The sequence below is a fragment of the Rhinoraja longicauda genome, chromosome 5, assembly GCF_053455715.1.
Source record: "Rhinoraja longicauda isolate Sanriku21f chromosome 5, sRhiLon1.1, whole genome shotgun sequence".
NCBI lineage: Eukaryota > Metazoa > Chordata > Chondrichthyes > Rajiformes > Arhynchobatidae > Rhinoraja > Rhinoraja longicauda.
This window is the reverse complement of record NC_135957.1, coordinates 50,856,093-50,875,773: the sequence shown is the minus strand read 5'-3', so window position 1 is coordinate 50,875,773 and position 19,681 is coordinate 50,856,093. Positions and strand designations below refer to the sequence as shown.

At 40.9% G+C, this 19,681-nt stretch overlaps 1 protein-coding gene across 1 annotated transcript in view; it reads left to right on the top strand.

Moving 5' to 3' along the window:
- The window catches only part of LOC144593917 (venom phosphodiesterase 2-like), a 69,664-nt gene that overhangs the window by 42,598 nt on the left and 7,385 nt on the right, over positions 1-19,681 (top strand). The window contains 10 exon segments of the mRNA XM_078400050.1: positions 100-231; positions 3,621-3,652; positions 5,834-5,964; positions 8,211-8,280; positions 9,198-9,285; positions 10,396-10,568; positions 11,962-12,013; positions 13,737-13,891; positions 16,446-16,581; positions 17,052-17,126. Coding sequence (XP_078256176.1) covers positions 100-231; positions 3,621-3,652; positions 5,834-5,964; positions 8,211-8,280; positions 9,198-9,285; positions 10,396-10,568; positions 11,962-12,013; positions 13,737-13,891; positions 16,446-16,581; positions 17,052-17,126 — 1,044 coding nt within the window.

The following is a 19,681-nucleotide window of genomic DNA, read 5'->3' as shown; positions in this document are numbered from 1 at the left end:
ATTAACCCTTTCAATTGGAAGCATTAAAGTTTAAAGATCTAGATTTTATTTCAGTGAGATTTTACAACGTTTCGTCTGAGATTTTAAAAAATATTTCAGGAATGGACAAAACTTACTGTGACCAAATTGAATATATGAACAACTACTTTGACAGTGTGAAGGATATATATGTTTACAGCGGCGCGGCTGCTCGCATTCGAGCCAAAAATGTTCCAGAGGATTATTTGTCATGTAAGTACTTATTCCAAAATTAAAAACAGGATTGGTTAAAGTAGCACAATTTTATGTACAACATAATCAATAGTAACAACATAAGATAACATAAGTAAGCCATTCAGTCCCGATTGCCCACTCTGCCACTCAAAAAGATCATGGGTGATATTTTATCACCGCACCACCATCCTGTCTTATATCCATTTATCCCTTAAAATACCAACATTGTTATTAATCTCTGCCTCAAATGTATATAGTGACTGAGCCGCCACAGCAAGTTTGAGTAGAGAATTCCAATGATTCACCCACCTCTGGGTGAAGACATTTCTTCCCTGCTGTGTCTTGAATAGCTGACTCCATATTTTGAAACTGAATCCCTGGTTATGGATACTCCAGCCAGGGGAAACATTATTCCAGCATTTACCTTGTCAAAGCCCGTAATAAAATTGTATGCCTCTTCCTAATTCTTTTAAGTTCCTGTTTCGAAGGATAGAACCCCCTCCCAGGAATCATTCCGGCAAATCTTTGCACATACTCTCTAGTGCAAGAATATCTTTCCCTAGATAGGGACGCCAGACATGTGCACTAGACGCTTATGAGGCTCACCCTGGCCTCCATATAATTGGAGCAAAGTATTTCTACTTATGCACTCATACCACTTTGCAAAAATTCAACGTACAATTGGACTTTCTAATTACTTCTGTACCTGCATGTTAACATTCAGTAATTAGTGCATGAATTCACCTTGGAACTTTTGAACACCAATATTTTCGAATCCTTTTAAATTAGAATTTAGAGATACAGTGTGGAAACAGGCCCTTCGACCCACCGAGCCCACGCTGACCAGCAATCCTCGTACACAACACTATCCTACACACCAGGGACAATTAAATTTTTTTTTTACCAAAGCCAAATTAACCTACAAACTTGGATATGTTTGGAATGTGGGAGGAAACCGGAGCACCCAAGAAAACCCACGTGGACACGGGGAGAACGGACAAACTCCACACAGACAACACCCGTAGTCAGGATCAAACCCGGGTCTCTGGCTCTGGAAGGCAGCGACTCTACTGCTGCGCCACTGTGCCTTCCCTATTACTCAGCCATTAGTGAGGTGGATGAATATCTGTTCTTTAAGTCATGGAAAAAAAGAAAAGCTATGATCAGCGCAATCGATACCTCTATAGTCATCTCTTTCAAAACAGTAGGAGGCTGGTAAACAGCTCATGGAGATTTATTGCCAACCAGATTTAGAGTCATAGAACTACAGCAGGGAAACAAGCCCTTCGGTCCAATTCATCCATGCTGACCAAGATGCCCCATCTAATCTAGTCCCCTGGTCCTCAGCTTTCACCCTACCAGCCTCTGCATCCAACACATTATCCTCCAACATTTCTGTCATCTCATACGGGATCCCACCCTAATCACATCTTCCCATCTCCGCCCATTTCTGCCTTCCACAGAGACTGCTCCTTCCTCAACTCCTTGGTTTACTCATCCCTTCCCACCCAAACCACCGCCTCCCCACCTACTTTCCTCTGCAACCGCAAGAGATGCAACACCTGTCCTTATATCTCCTCCTTCGACACCATCCAGGAATTCCAATCGTCCTTTCAGGTGAGACAGAGGTTCACATGTACCTCCTCCAATCTCCGCTACTGTATCCTGTGTTCCCGATGTGGGCTCCTGTACATCAGCGAGACCAAACGTAGACTCAACGAGCGTTTCGCTGTACACCTGCGCTCAGTCCACCGAGGCCTACTGGATTTCCCGGTTGCCACCATTTCAACTCACCTTCCCATTCCCACACTGACCTTTCTGTACTGGGGCTCCTCCATTGCCAGAGTGAGGCCTCACACAAATTGGAAGAATAACACTTCATATTTTTCTTGGGTAGCTTACAACCCAGTGGTATGAACATTGAATTCTCTAAATTTTAGTAATTCTTTCCCTACCTCTCCCCCCTTTTCCCCTTCCTCCACCCTAGTCATTTGACCAATTCCTCCGTTCACCACAATATATATATCCTTCTTGAGACCGCACCTTACCGCCAACAATGGGCCTGCCAGGGCACCACCCTGCAGGAGGTCATTTGTTGAAGGTCTTGATTATTCCTGGTCTTTTCCCACCTTCAGCTTTTCACACCTAACCAACTATCTACTGTCAGTCTGAAGAAGGATCCTGACCTGAAATGTCACCTATTCTATTTCTTCAGAGATACTGCCTGACTTGCTGCGTTACTCCAGCACTTTGTGTCTATCTTTGGTATGAACCAGTATCTGTACTGCTTTGTTTCTACTTCTTCACCCATTTGATCATATTTGGTCCAAATCCCTGTGAATCTTTCCTTTCCATGCACTTTTCAACTGTTTTTTAAATGCTATTACAGTGCCTCAACCATCTCCTCTGGCAGTTTTTTTCATATACCCTATACCCTCCACCCTATGTGGAAAAAGTTGCCCCTCAGGTTTGTATTAAATCTTTCTCCTCTCACCTATACCTATGTGCTCTGGTTTGCTGATTCTCATAACTTAGGCAAAATAATTCACCCTATCTATTCCCATCATAATGTTATACACGTCTAAAAAAATCATCCCTCGTCTCCGACACTCCACAAAATAAAGTCCTAGCCTGCCCAACCTCTCCATTTAGCTCAGGCCCTCAGGTCCTGGCAACTTCCTTGGAAATATTCTCCATGCTCTTTCCAGCTCAATGACATCCTTTTGTAGCATGGTGACCAAAACCGAACACGATACTCCAAAAGGTGGCCCCACTATCATCTTAAACTGTAACTGTAATTTCTCCAACACTATTTCTTCCAGCTCTATATTCGTGCTGGTCCTGTTCTCCAATATTTCTGGGAGGATTTCTGTACCTTTCATGATGGTAGACAGTAAAATATTTGTTTACTTTCTCTGCCATTTCGTTATTCCCCATATTTTTCTCTCCTACCTCAGTCTATAAGTGAATCACATTGATTTTTGCAATACTTTTCCCTTTATCCAAATCTATCAAAACTTTTACAGTCTTCAGAATGACGTAGGTGAATGGTTTTGTATAACAGTTCAAAATACTGAGGGGGAAAAAACATTTTAAATTATAAAATTTATTCATTTTGTTACTAATTAATGGTTAATTTTAGGGTTTTCTTTCTCATTTATTTCCGCCACCTTTGTTCTGGTTTAAATGTAATAGGTCCAAAGTTTTGCAGGAGATTTTTTGGTCTTCTCCCAGAACTTTGTCTTGCTTATGGTGTTAGCTGAGGGTCACAAACTGCAAAGGAACTGCACCCCTAACATGTAATTTTACCCTCATTGGGCCTGGGGCAAGTGGGAATCAAAGTAGATCTGAATTACAACTCCTATAGATTTCTATGGAATTATTACAGTGATTTGTTTTTTTTCCAGTTGATTCAGAAGGAGTTGTTAAGAACATTTCTGTAAGTAATTAAAAATAATATCCATTTGCTGTAAAGATTTGACTGGATTTTGCTGGGAATTGCCAATGAGTTCAGGATTACTTGCAAGAATTGGAAAATTTGCACTTGCTGGCTGTTGTTCACTTGCTATTTCACAACTACATTGTGGACTGAACAGTCATGGATCCAAGAGTTGAGTGCAATGTTGCAACCATTGCCCTGTACTTACCTCAGGAATCCACATGAAGAACTTCTGCTATATTTAATATGTGTAAGAAGGAACTGCAGATTCCGGTGTAAACCGAAGATAGATGCAAAAAGCTGGAGTAACTCAGCGGGACTGGCAGCATCTCTGGAGAGAAGGAATGGGTGAGAAGGATCTCGACCCGAAACGTCACCCATTCCTTCTCTCCAGAGATCTTGCCTGTGCCGCTGAGTTACTCCAGCTTTTTGTGTCTATCTTATGCTATATGTAACTTGCCTCCAAAATTTCTCTTCCACTGATTTCAATGGAAGTGAATTATAAGGGAAAAACAGTCTTTTAGATTTTTTTTAAATGTTTTGCATTGTTCTTAAATACTTTAATTATTTTAAAATTAATTACTTTTTAATCATAAGTATTTTTTAACAATCTGATTTATCTTTATAGTTTGAAATATTTTTGGATATAAGAAAATCTAGAAAATATTTTAAATAATTTATAAGTTTAGACAGCTGTTCAAGCTGGGGTGTAGGGTTTTAAAACTCAGTCAGCTGTAAAAAATCATTTCTGTATTTACACGTGCAGAGCTCATTTAAGATTGGCAAGTTCAATCTGTCGCTTCCTTCTGTTTACTATTTTAGATGGCACTCTCCTGGCATCTGTTCATCCAGTCAGCATTGGCCAGTTTATCAAATATCCCACACTGCTGCGTGTCCACATTCCCAATAATGATCATTATTTTATTCCCTCTCCACCGATGCTACCTTCCCTGGGTGTTTGCAGCAATTGCAGTGTTTTATATCTCATATTAACTTTTCTCTCACCCCTCCTGTTTCATCTTCTTCCGCTTGCATCTTCTCCCGGCGAAACCAAGCGCAGGCTCGGTGATCGCTTCACTGAACACCTGCGCTCGGTCCGCATTAACCAAACTGATCTCCCGGTGGCCGAGCACTTCAACTCCCCCTCCCATTCCCAGTCTGACCTTTCTGTCATGGGCCTCCTCCAGTGCCATAGTGAGGCCCACCGGAAATTGGAGGAACAGCACCTCATATTTCGCCTGGGCAGTTTGCAGCCCAGTGGTATGAACATCGACTTCTCCAACTTTAGATAGTTCCTCTGTCCCTCCCTTCCCCTCCTCCTTCCCAGATCTCCCTCTATCTTCCTGTCTCCACCTATATCCTTCCTTTGTCCCGCCCCCCTGACATCAGTCCGAAGAAGGGTCTCGACCCGAAACGTCACCCATTCCTTCTCTCCCGAGATGCTGCCTGACCTGCTGAGTTACTCCAGCATTTTGTGAATAAATCGATTTGTACCAGCATCTGCAGTTATTTTCTTATTCTCCAGGCAGATCATTTGCAATGAACAAACATTCCCTCATTTGGCCTAATTTACGCTCATTCTTCTTGTTCTTTCCACCACTCTCATCTCTGCAACGTAAAATATGCTGGTTTCCTAACTCTTCCTGGTTCATAGAGTCATACAGCATGAAAACAGGTCCTTCTGCCCAACTTTCCCATGCCGACCAAGATGCCCCATCTACACTAGTCTCACCTGACCCTGTGTCTGGCCCATATCCCTCTAAACCTTTCCTATCCGTAGGTTCCTGGTTCATTGAAATATTAATAGATCTGCTCTCTGCAATGCAGCCTAACCTGCTGAGTACTCCAGCATTCTCTGTTTTTATTTTAGATTGCATATTTTCAGTATTGGTAAGTATGGTAAGTAATTTCAGTATGGTAAGCATATTAGTAAGGTGGAGCCAAACACATGCAGAATTATATATAATCTATTATTTTTTTCAGCAAATATCAGCAAAGTAGCTTAAAAATGATTATAATTCGGAACATGCATGACAAATAATATTTCACGCAGCAAACATTCTGCTCCCTCATGAATTATTGTTCTTTCATAGTGTAGAAAGGTTTGGGTTTCATTACTAGAGCATAATATTATAAAGTTAACACCTGTTTCTTTCTAATACTTGTTTTATTACTCCTTAGTGCAAGTATCCAAACCAGCATTTTATACCTTATATGGCCTATGACCTGCCAAAGCGTTTCCACTATGCCAACAACATTAGGATAGACAAGGAGGTCCTTCTGTACTTGGACAAACAATGGCTGGCTGGACGGTATGTCATTTTATTTAACTATGGTGTCTAATTTATAATTGCCGCTTTCTTTTCCTATAAGAGATTATACTGTGGGACCTGCACATTTCCACTTCTTACTGACATCCACTGTGTAGTTATCTATAATGGAAACAAAGAATTATGCAATTATCCCCTGCTCTTTCCAGATTTCACCCATGTAGATATTCTACAATATGTAGTAATTGTTCTACAGCCCAAAGACACTGTGAAAGAATATTTCATTGGGAATGCCATTCCACCTCTTCCTTTCCAGTATCCCTCTCTGCCTTCCTGAATATGTTTTTTTCCAGCCTTATTTTTGCCCTACTATCTAAGGCCTACAATATCAATATCATTTCTCTCCACAGTTATGCCTTTCACTCATTAGTTTTGTTTAGAATGCTTTTGATATTCATTTGCTCTACTCCAACTTCCTGGAACACTGAGATGCCTAGTTCTCTAGTATTCTCATTCATTAAAAAATATATATAATTTATTTTTCAACTTTAGGTTTTTTATTTGTAATAACCTGCTTATTCTCAGTATTTACCTCTGATAAACCTGTTGCTTCTAATTTTAATAAACTTATCAGTCACAGAGTTAGAGTTTTACCGTAGAATTTCAGGCCCTTTGGTTCACTATACACATGCCAACTATCAAGTACCTATCTATACTAATTCCATTTACCAATACCTCATCCATAGCCTTCCACACATTGCCGATTTAAGTGCTTGTCTAAATGCTTCCTAAGTATTGTGAGAGTATTTATCTCCACCATCCACTTAGGTAGCGTATTCCAAATCCCAACCACCTTTTTGGTGAAAAAATACTTCTCCAAATTTCCACTGAATCTGTTATCACATATTCTCTACCTGTGTACTTTAGCTGTTGATATCTGCAATGGGGATATGTTTCCTGCTGTCTGGATCTATCATAGTCTTTGATATGTTAATCACATTCCCACCTCAGTCTCCTCTACTCCAAAGAAAACAAGCCAAGCCTATCCAGTCTCTCTTCATAACTAAAATACTCAATACCAGACAACCTCATGGCGAATCTCCTTTTGTAATCATGTGATTGCATCTCTCCAATGCAATCACATCTTTCTAATAGTGCTGCACGCCCTCAATAGCAAGAATATCCTTCCTCAGATTTGGAGACCAAAACTGCACACTGTACTCCAGGTGCCGTCTCACTAGGGCCCTGTACAACTGCAGAAGGACCTCTTTGCTCCTATACTCAACTCCTCTTGTCATAAAGGCCAACATGCCATTAGCTTTCTTCACTGCCTGCTGTACCTGCATGCTAACTTTAAGTGACTGATGAACAAGGACACCCAGATCTCTTTGTACTTCCCCATTTCTTAACTTGACACCATTCAGATAATAATCGGCGTTCCTGTTCTTACCACCAAAGTGGATAACCTCACATTTATCCACATTAAACTGCATCTGCCATGCATCTGCCCACTCACACAACCTGTCCAAGTCACCCTGCATCCTCATAGCATCCTCCTCACAGTTCACGCTGCTACCCATCTTTGTGTCATCTGCAAATTTGCTAATGTTACTTTTAATCCCTTCATCTAAGTAATTCATGTATATTGTAAATAGCTGCGGTCCCAGCACCAAGGCTTGCGGTACCCCACTAGTCACTGCCTGCCATTCTGAAAGGGACCCGTTAATCCCAACTCTTTGCTTCCTGTCTGCCAACCAATTTTCTATCCATGTCAGCACCCTACCCCCAATACCATGTGGTCTAATCGTTCCCACTAATCTCCTATGTGGGATCTTATCAAAGACTTTCTGAAAGTCCAGGTACACCACATCCACTGGCTCTCCCCTGTCCATTTTCCTAGTTACATCCTCAAATGATTCCAGAAGATTAGTCAAGCATGATTTCCCCTTCGTAAATCTATCCTGACTCGGAAAGTTACCGCTATCCAAATGTTCCGCATGTCTCTGTTTCTGGTCTCGATATGCCAACTTCCACCCTACGTTATAGGTGCAGCCTAGGTGAGCACAATGAAAGGCCAGTGATGTGGAGGAAGGGACCTGAGATTCCCCAATCCATGTGAAATATGTATCTCACAGAATTTTTGCCTCCATTCAAATCTACAGGTATAACTTGAATTCTCCAGCAAGTGTGGTACGGAAGGATATCTGCATATTTTCCTTTACATTGTCTTACTGTTTTATCATTTCCATTCTTTGCAATTGATGTCCCGATTTAATTTTTTTTTTCAGAGAAGAGGGTACGTACACGTTCTGCAATGGTGGAACTCATGGCTATGATAATGAATATAAAAGCATGCATGTAAGTAATTAAATGTATTTAACTGTGTTATATCTAAGGAATTGACATTTGGGCAATACTGCGTGTAGTTGAAATTCTTTCTTTATTGAATTGCTCTGAACTTAGTATTCATCACTATTCAATGTCAATTTGACACCAATTGATACATTTAGTCTGCTTTCCAGTTTCTGCATTCTGGTACTGAATGCCATCTACCATAACCACATGTTAGAAAATTGCTCAGTTTACTATCCATCTTGAATATTATAAAAGCACAATGATTTTCCATTAGCTTTCACACTGCTCTGACATATCACAAAAATAGATAATGTGCCAAGGAAGATGCTGTTTTCTTGGTGCTATGACTTAGTACATGCTTTGGACTGGATCGTGGAACGCATCTGGAAGTTATCAGTTGCCATTAGTGTGGTATATGTGAAAACAATGGAGAGGTAATTTTATGAACCAGTTTTCCAATGGGGAACTTCATTTGTGTGCAATATGACTGTAAACTGGTATTGCTATAATACCAAACATATGATTGCAGTGAGATTGTAATGAAACAATAAGTAACATACTTGCAAAGTTCCAATCAGATATTTTTAATCAGTGAAGTTTTACGCCAGTAGCATTGACTTCTAAAATTATCCTCCAGGTGGAAAATTGACTTTTTGAACTTAGGTAATAAATAGTAAAATATAATTCAATTGCCAACAGAGTTTTCTTGCAAAATGAAAAAGAAAATATATGTAAATTTGCAAGATTGAAAATAATAACGCTGATGAAGTTTCTCATTATAATTATAATTAAAGCCTTGTTTCTTGGAGAATGTTTATTTTGAAAGAATTAAGGCCAATAATTTAATTTAAATTGTCCATTTGATAAACTATATTTGCAATTTTGTGTTAACTGTCTTTCGCCTTGATGGAAAATTCCAGACTATCTTCATCGCTAACGGACCTGGCTTCAAATTCAAGACAGAGGTCAATCCATTCGACAACATCGAACTCTACAATCTGATGTGTGGTAGGTGGTTTTAATATTGGAACAAAGTCTACAATTCAAAGGAATTATAATGCTGGAACTTCCCTGGCTCTTGAAAGGCACTTTGAAAATGAAGGTCTTTTCTTGCCAACAATATTCTCCACAGTGAAGGTATAACAGGGGACATTAAGTTTATTCTTGGACAATAATTTCTGGACAGTTAATTCTTGCTAACGTGCAATGTTGCAATTTTAATGCATCCTCTTGACTGCTTCCATCCTGAAATGGTCTTACTCTTCTTCCTGTCTGTTGACCACATTGGCATCTACAAACCAGAGAAGTAGTCATAATACAAACTGTTACACTTAGTTTAAACTGAGACTAGTAGAAGTGAGAAAGGGGGTGTTTGGTTTGGAGATACAGTGTGGAAACAGGCCCTTTGGACTACCGAGTCCACGCCGACCATCAATCACCCATACACTGATCTATCCTAGACACTGGGGACAATTTACAGACCTACAAACCTGCACCTTTGGAATGGGGGAGGAAACTGGAGCACCCAGTGAAAACCCGCACGATCACAGGGAAAACGTACAAACTCCATTGACAACACCCTTAGCACCTGTAGTTTCTTGTGTCTCCATCCCTTCGTATCGAGTTGAGGGTAAAGATGAAGGCATAAAGTTGAATGTACAAAGTTGAAAGTAAAGAAACGAAGTGCATCCGACCTTCTTTTCAGAACATCTGTGCTGATGCTGAGTTAACGACAGGGTGGGAGCTCAAATGCTTTGGAATCCAAATTTCAGTTTGTGTCAGGCCTGTGCAATCATGGAAGTTGGACACAAGCTAAAACCTGAGCAACAGAAACCTTCGGTCTTTTAGGGACTGCTTGCTAATGTACAATCCAGTTATTTTGTTTATGACTCATGTATCTTTTTTGTTGTTTTACTTAGTCATTAAACTATTCCTTCAGAAGTGCATTGAAACATCCAAATATCTCAGTGTGAAAGTGTTTATGCCACACTTAAAATTACCTTACTCTGTATCTAAAGTCCATTTTTCACTGGTAACTATTCAGAGGTTATCATAAATCCAAGGTAAATTGCTAAGGTGCAGAAAACTGACACGATTACTTTGTGGTGTTTCTGTTAGATCTATTGGATATCACACCTGCGCCTAATAATGGATCTCATGGCAGCTTAAATCATCTGCTGAAGAATCCGCACAAGAATCCTACTCATCCTCTCGAGGCATCTAGTTTATCGCCCTGTCCCTTCTCCACACTGAATCCAACTGACAATCTTGGATGTTCATGTATAAATTCAGTAAGTAGAGGACTGGTATTTAATGAATTGTTTGTAAACTTTGGATAGACTCAAAATGCTGGAGTAACTCAGCAGGTCAGCAGCATATCTGGAGAAAAGGAATAGGTGATTGTTTCAGGTGGAAACCCTTCTTCAGACTGAGAGTTAGTGGGGCAGGAAACTAGAGGTTTGAAACAGTTCAGAACACGGTGGCGCAGTGGTAGAGTTGCTGCCTTACGGTACTTGCAGCACCGGAGACCCGGGTTCGATCCCGACTATGGGTGCTGTCTGTACGGAGTTTCTACATTCTCCCCGTGACCGCGTGAGTTTTCTCCGATATCTTCGTTTTTCTCCCACAGTCCAAAGACATACAGGTTTGTAGGTTCATTGGCTTGGTGTATGTGTAAATTGTCCCTAATGTGTGTAGGATAGTGTTAATGTGCGGGGATCGCTGGTGGGATCGCTGGTCGGTGCGGACTCGGTGGGCTGATGGGCTTGTTTCCACGCTGTATCTCTAAACTAAATTAATCAGAGCAGGCACCAATGGCCAAGGAAAGGTGGAGCCCACAATGGTCTATTGTTGGCTGTGAAAGAGGTGATAACAAAGGGATATATAGATGCAAACAGTGGAACTGGCAGGATGATTAGGTTGGGGAGAGGCAGAGAGAGAAGGAATGCAGAGGTTACTTGAAATTAGAGAAATCAATCGCTGGGTTGTAAGCTGCCCAAGCAAAATTTGAGGTGTTGTTCCTCCCATTTGCACGTGGCCTCACTTTGATAGTGGATGAGGCCCAGGACAGAAAGTCTGTATGAGAATTGGAAGGGGAGTTAAATGTTTGGCAACCTGGAGATCACATAGGCCTAGGTAGACTGAGCATAGGTGTTCAGCGAAATGATTGCCCAGTTTGCGCTGATATATAGGAATCCACACAGAGAACAAAGTATGGATACAGTAGATGAGGTTGGAGAAGGTGCAAGTGAACCTCTGCCTCACCCGGAAAGACTGTCGGAGATTTTGGATGGAGTTGAGGGAGGAGGTATAGGGACAGGTGTTGCATCTCCTGCGGTTGAAGGGGAAAGTTCGTGGGGAGGTGGGTGGGAAGAGATGAGTGAATCAGGGAGTTGCAAAGGGAATGGTCTCTGCAGAAAGTGGAGGGGATGGAGATGGGAAATGTGGCTAGTGTTGGGATCCCATCAGAGGTGGCAAAAATGTCAGATGATTAGGTGCTGTATGTGACGACTGATGGGTTGAAAGATGACGACTAGGGGGACTGTCCCTGTTACGACTGGGGAGCGGGGGAGCAAGAGCAGAACTATGGGATACTGAGGAGAAAACTTATCTGAGTTTTATAAAGGGAGTTCTGGAAGAACATTTAAACTCTTAACATCAACAGAATGTACTTATGCCCCTTAGAATCATTCAGTTGAGGAAATGAATAAAAGAATCCACCTAACTGCTGAACAAGGTAGGAAACTGTAATGGTTTTATGAGTGTTTAACTGTGAAAACTATTTAGCAGTTCTGCAAGTATGCAAAATAGAATGTATTAAGTAGGGACATCACGATGCAGCCACACTTAATGACATTATAAGTAAATTATAGCAGCTAATCAACTACTGTAAAAAAAAAACTGCTCAGCAGATACTTGTTAATATGAACATGTTTCAAAGATACAAGTGTAGTCATGAGTGAACTTGAGTGGTCAATATTAAAAGAACATCAAATTTGCCAAGAAAGTATTCTGATGAATGGCTCGTACACGCCATCCTTGGGTGAAGAAAAATTGACTGGTATCTGTACATACCCATAGCATTATTCAATTCAGAATCGGATATATGGGTATATGTTCATTCTTACAACTATAGTGTCTCCTATCACTATAGTCCTGTCTGACTTCACCCTACGCCACTGTGCCTCAGAGCCAGAACTGGTCCAAAGACCTGGCTACAGTTACTTTCTCCTGCCCCCCTCCCAACATTGTTCGAAAGGGTATACATATTTTTGAGGGGGATAGTCACAGGAGATTCCTGCACTCTGCCTACTCTCTTTACCCTTCCTGCGATCATCCATCTACTTTCTGCTTGCACCTTAGGTGTGACCACCTCACTATCACTCCTATTAATGACCCTCTTATTCTCCTGGGCAATCCTGAGGTCTCAGCTGCAGCTCCAGTTTCCTCACTTCGTCAGCCAGGAGCTGCAGCTGGATGGACATCCCACAGGAGTAGTCCTCTGGGACACTGGAAGTTTCCTGTTCTCCCACATCCTGCAGGAGGAGCTGATTGCTACCCCACCTACACTTAGACTAAAGAAGAAAATCACACAAACAAGACCGAACCGTGACTTGCTGTCAGCCTCTGCTCAGCCTTCTCACTGAAGCCTCTCGAGTCTGTACCATTTGACATTGTTCAATATATATACATATTACATTAGCCTCCATCAAGTAGAAAGAAATTAAATTAGTTTACCGGCAAGAATTTAGAGAAATCAGATTAGTCTTTTATTATATTTCTATTATGTCATTTTGGGTCAGCATCAAACCAAGTCTACACGTGCCTGGTCCTTTGTTATCTAAATGGAGTCCTTTGTAGGAAACTGGATGAGTGCAGGAAAGGTGGGCTGTTCTGCATGTTCTGTACTAACCGGGGGATTGTGCTTATGTATGGTGAAAATCTTGCTGATTTGTATGCAAAAAAATGTATTTCACTGTACCCTGGTACCTTTGATAATAAATAAATCATTGAACCATTGAGGTTTATTCATTTTCAGGGGAGGTCAACACAAATACCTGCTTAGACATAAAATATTGGAGTAACTCAGCGGGTCAGGCAGCATCTCGGGAGAGAAGGAATGGGTGACGTTTCGGGTCGAGAGCTTTCTTCAGGCTGACCTGAAAGGTCACCCATTCCTTCTCTCCCGAGATGCTGCCTGACCCGCTGAGTTACTCCAGCATTTTGTGTCTACCTTCTATTTAAACCAGCATCTGCAGTTTTTTTCCTACACACGTACCTGCTTTCTCCACTTATCGGTGAAATGCTTTTACTTGCATAAAATTCACACTACAATCACAGTTATAGAAAAACATAGCACATAAATTGGCCCTTCAGCCCACTGAGTTTGCACCAGCTATTAACTCCAACAAATTAATCTAGCTTTAAATGTATAATGTTAATCTTGTGTGTCTTTTTAGTTGAAACAGCTGAAGCTATAAACATGCCTTATGGAAGACCAAGAGTTTTACAGCACAACAGCAAATATTGTCTCTTGACTCAAGCATTTTACACAACTGGATATAGCTCTGATATTTTAATGCCTCTGTGGAGTGCATATACTGTTAACAAATCGGTAAGTTTGTTGCGTTCAATAACTTTCTCCCGTCACTTAACTGCACTAAAGAAATGGTAACAACACAAATCCAGTCCTGGTTTACAACAGGAGTAATATAAATGCAAAATAAGTACTTTACAGAGAGGATGTGATGGTTAAGATGAGCAGCAAAACTGGATTTTTGAAGCCAGTGTTCGTGGAAAGGCATGCAAACAACAAAAAATCATAAAAAAAAATTGAGAGTTTTCACGGTAATTGTGGAGGCCAAGGATAAGGCAAAGAATACACTGGCTTTCAAAACATGATGTTCGCATTTCAGTATAAATCCTCAGATTCTCACTTTGCCTTTGACACCAGGAGGTTTTCAATATTCTTTGCAATAACAAGGACTCCGATTAATTAGTAGCAGGCGATGTGCATCATACAAAGTAACCTTACATTGACAACAAGCATAAAATATACCTGTCAACATGTTTTCGGCAATACTGGTTGAGAGATTATTGTTCGTGGCATTGGGAAAATTCCCTTTCCTTATTTATTGCTGGTACAAAAACTCTTATTTGCACGACAAGTAGGCATGGTCTCATTTTAACATCTCATGTAAACTAACTGCTTTTCTGTATGTTCTCCCCTTGACCCTTCGGACCACTGAGTCTGCGCCGACCAGTGATCCCCGCACACTAACACTATCCTACACACACTAGGGACAATTTACAATTATACCGAAGCCAATTAACCTACAAACCTTACGTCGTAGGAGTATGGGAGGAAACCGGAGAAAGCCCACCCAGGTCACAGGGAGAATGTCCAAACTCTGTAGAAACAGCACCCGTAATCAGGATTAAACTCGGGTCACTGGCGCTGCAAGGCAGCTACCATACCACCTCCAGTTGCAAAATATGTATAGAATACAAAGGAAGTTAATTATCAGAACAAAGCAAAAAAGCACAACTTATTTTATGGTAAATTCACAACATTTGAATATCCTTGTAGAAGAATGAAACTACACAACTGTCAGAGTAGCTTTTCAGATGTCAGTCTGCCACTAAAGTAACAATTATCCTGGCTGAATGTTTCTTGATGTTTTCTTTTGCACTGAGAATCAAATATAAGTTGTTTAACTTCTTAAGAACAGCACTTCCTGTGAAGATGGTGGGGACCTGCCAATTTCTGCATTTGAGAGCAGACATCAGATGCCAGAAGTTGGTCTGACTTTTGAACAGCAACAGTGCCAAGTATTTTCATGTATTTTCATTGAAATAACGTGATTTCTGGGCCTAGAATTGGCAGGAAGAGACAGGAACAGTAAGCTTAAGTAAGAGAGGAAAGAAAACAAGAGAGGCAAGAAAACCAGAGAGTAGAGGAAAGTGAGCAATGGGGGGTGGGTAAGGAACTGAAATGCAACTGAAACAACTGCAAAGCGAAACAGGAGAAATGGTGTGGTGCAGAAAGACCAAGAGAGGAAATAAATAGAAGTGAAAACTGACCTTCTGATAATGAGGAAAAAAGAGACAAAATGTAAAGAATATGAAATGAGAGAAAATTGAGGCATCAACAACTAGCAATAACGAAGAAGTCCAAGTAAAACTCACTGGAATGTTAGTGCATGGGTATGATGTGGAAGTGGTTGTGGTTTGGTGACCAACAATGATGTGTTTGTGCTGTGGGAGTGAAAGCCGTGAATCATTAAAATAATCCTAACAGAACAAAAACCCATGGAAAAAAAATAAAAAATTCTCCACATCCTTAGTGAGATTCCAACTTTAATACTAACCCAAGCCACATTATGACATAACTTTCCGCTGTATATGTTCCAAGTGACAATTGGCAGTTTTGTTGTATATACTTCAGTTTGTAAGCAAAATAACAGCTTTCACAGCAGGTCCAGTGGAGATCTGCATCATTCCTCCTAAGTCACAGGAAGGTGTATGAGGGGGACATAAGCCATTTGAGGAACATAAGCTAATTCAAAACTATCAGTAGGTACTGCTGCTTCTTAAGAGGGCTGAAGGTGACTCATTTCCACTGCAGGGTTGTGCATTCAGAGATGGTTGAGAAGGCCAATGTGGGTTTCTGTCATGAGTGGAGTAGGAGTTGGTTGATGGGGGAAGCAGGTGGGTAGTTTCGGAGGTGGTTTGCTGCTTCTAACATTTATTCTGGGCTTCTGTCACATGGACTTGAGGTTCTCATTGCCATTCTTCATGCTCCTCCATTTTGAGTAGTCATGTGCCAGGGATACTCATGAGTCAGTGAGAATGTTACACATTGCCTGGAGTCATTTCCTATCTCCATTGGCTGTCATTTGTGTTACATGGCTTGGTATCCTATCTGTGTTTGGGAATTTGGTGTTGAAATTGACATGGTCTGCTCATTACAATCCAGTGAATATTGACTCGGAGAGGCATTGACATTAATTTGTGTACACTGCCAGGGGATTTGTAGATTTTTGCAGAATTAAGGTGAGTTTATTGTTAGGTCCACAAGTACAGTGAGGTACAGGTACAGTGTAAATCTTGCTTTACCTTTTCAGACTAAACATTTTTATAATGTTTAACCTTTTTTTGTATTTCAGCAGGGAGTTCCACCTCTGCCTTCAGACATTCCCAACTGCTTACGGCCTGATCCTCGAATCCCTGCAAACGATAGCCAGCAGTGTTCAAATGTTAATGCCACATTGAACATGGGCTTTGATTTTCTTTATCCTCCAAGTAAGTGAATTTGGTAAAGCTTGATATTGACAAAGGGCACTGAATGTGTTAAGGAATCTCCGTTAAATGCCATTAGTCAATGGTAGTGGTACAATCCCACTACATTCAAAACTGGTTATCCTGGTGGTCATCATTCTGAGTTATAATTCACAGTCTGGAAAGCTTTTCCATCCGAGAGGTCCAACTGGAGCATATGTTGGAATATGGATTTCTAAAACAGGATTTCACCTTGAATTTCACCTTCACAATGAAGGGCTGTGGAGCTGTGATTGAATATTGTGTGAAGGTTGATGGCAAACTTCATTTTCTGAAAGTCAACTGGCCAAAGGCAGATGCTGTTCAAATCTTGTGAGACAATGATGTATTTGATTGATCTGTAGAGTTGGTAGGTTGGTGAAGGGATTCAGAGTTAGATTAATTCAGACCAGAATATTATTTCCGTTTAATAATATGTGATGGTATTTTTGCAGGTCTCAAAAAAGGCACTGAGCAATTTGATGCATTAATTACCAGCAACCTTGTGCCTATGTATCAAGCTTTCAAAAGTAAGTGTGATAAATCTGTGATTGATAATTTCCTTGGCAACCATGATTCTATGTCTCCAATTTGTCTCTTTACTAACGTTATTTGAGAACATCAGATGAAACCCTTTCAAATTTAACTATTTTATTAACAAAATGTTTTGCAACATTTTGCAAGTTTGCTGATGATACAAAAGTGGGTGGTTTTGTAGAGCAGAAGGATCTAGGAGTGCAGGTGCATGGTTCCTTGAAGGTGGAGTCGCAAGTAGATAGGGTGGTCAAAAAGCACATTGGCCTTCATCAGTCAGAGTACTGAGTACAGAAGTTGGGAGGTCATGTTGCAGTTGTATAAGACGTTGGTGAAGCCACATTTAGAGTATTGTGTTCAGTTCTGGCCACCATGTTATAGGAAAGATGTTGTCAAGCTGGAAAGGGTACAAATACGATTTACGAGGATGTTGCCAGGACTAGAAAGTCTGAGCAATAGGGAGAGGTTGAGTAGGCTGGGACTCTATTCCTTGGAACACAGGAGGATGAGGTGTATAAAATCATTAGAGGACTAAATCAGATAGATATACAGCATCTTGTGCCCAGAGTAGGTGAATCAAGGACCAGAGGGCATAGGTTTAAGGTGGAGTGGAAAATATTTAATAGGAACCTGAGGGGTAACTTTTTCGCACAAAGGGTGGTGGGTGTATGGAACAAGCTGCCAGAGGAGGTCGTTGAGGCAGGGACTATCCCAAAGTTTAAGAAACAGTTAGACAGGTACTGTACATGGATTGGAGGGATATGGATCGAACGTGGGCAGATGGGACTAGTGTAACGGGGGGCATGGTGGCTGGTGTGGGCAAGTTGAGCCGAAGGGCCTGCTTCCACGCTGTATCACTCAATTACTCTAAACGATTCTAACACAAGGCTGTGAAATGTTGGTGAAATACTTTTAATGATTTTGAAATTGAACACTAATTATACTGCAATTTTTCTATGTCTCGGTGTTTGTGGTGGAGATTAGGGTTAGACATAAGCTAATGTTTGGGTTGCTGTTAAATTACTTGACAGACAGCCACTTGTGTAATTCATGGTTTATATGATTCAATCACTGGAATAAGCTCTGGAAGCCAATATTATCCCAAATTATACAGAAATGAATCTATATTTCAGACAAAATAGAGAGGGGGTAACAGAGGTGAAGGTGTGGCTTTAATAATCAGGGAGAATGTCATGATGGTACACAGAGAAGACATACTGGAGGGTAAGTCTCATGAGGCATTATGGATTGAGCTCAAAAATAAGAAAGAAACAACTACTCTAATGGGATTATATTATAAGCCACCCAGTAGCCGGCGGAAGACAGAGGATCAGATATGTAAACAGATTTCGGAAGAATGCAAGAACTACAAGTTATTGTAGTGGGTGACCTTAACTTCCCTAATATGGACCAGGACTTACTCAGGTCAAAATTAGTTAGGTATATCAAAGATGGTTTCCTTAAACAGTATATGGATAGTCTGACTCGAGGAGGGACCATACTGGACCTTGTCTTGGGAAATGAGCCTAGCCAGGTGATGGGTGTTGCACTGGAAGAAGAATCTGGAGACAGTGCTCACAACACTATTGGTTTTCAGATTATTTTCAATAGGGACAGGTTTAGATGTTGGGGGGAGGCACTTAATTGGGGCAATGCAGATTACAATGTTTTTAGGCAGGAGTTAAGGAGGGTAAATTGGGAGCAACCCTGCACTTTGGGTTTGTCTAGAGGTGACATGAGAGAGTTGTTTAAAGGCCAGCAGATCAAAGTGCAGGATCAGCATATTCCAGTAAGGAGGATGCATAAGGACAGTATGTAAGGCAACCATGGATGACCAAGAAGATTATCAATTTGGTCAGGAAGATAAATGGTCAGGAAGGAGGCATATGTCAGGTATAAGAAGGTGGCATTAGACAGGACTTATGAGGAATATAAAACGAGTAGGAAAGAACTCAAGTGGGTGATTAGAAGGGCTAAAAGGGCTAATTACATGGAATGTAATTGGCAAGTCGGATTAAGGATAATTCCAAGGCTTTTTATACACACATTAAATATAAGGAGGGTGACTCGGGAGAAGGTAACACAGCTCAAAGATAAAGGAGGTAATCTTGAAGTTGGAGGATGCCGGAGAGGTACTAAATGAGTACTTTGCATCTCTATTCACTGAGGGGAAGGACAATGAGATCAGTGTGGAGTATACAAATATGCTTGAGTAGTTTATGATCGGGATGAAGGAGGTACTGTGGCTCTTTTGAAGAACATTAATGGATGTTCCCTAGGGCCTGATGTGATCTATCCCAGGTTGTGGACGGAGGCAAGAGAGTTGATTATCGGGGCCTTGATGAGGATATTTGTTTCTTCTCTTGCCACAGCGAAGTCTCAGAACTCTGGAGGGTGGGCAATGTTGTTCCTTCATGTAAGAAAGGAGGGAGAGAGAATCCAGGAAATTATTGGCTAGTGAGCCTCACGTTAGTGGTAGGGAAACTGTTGGGAGAGAATTCTTTAAGATAGGATTTCTCCCATTTGGAAGAGAATGGGCTAATTAGGGATA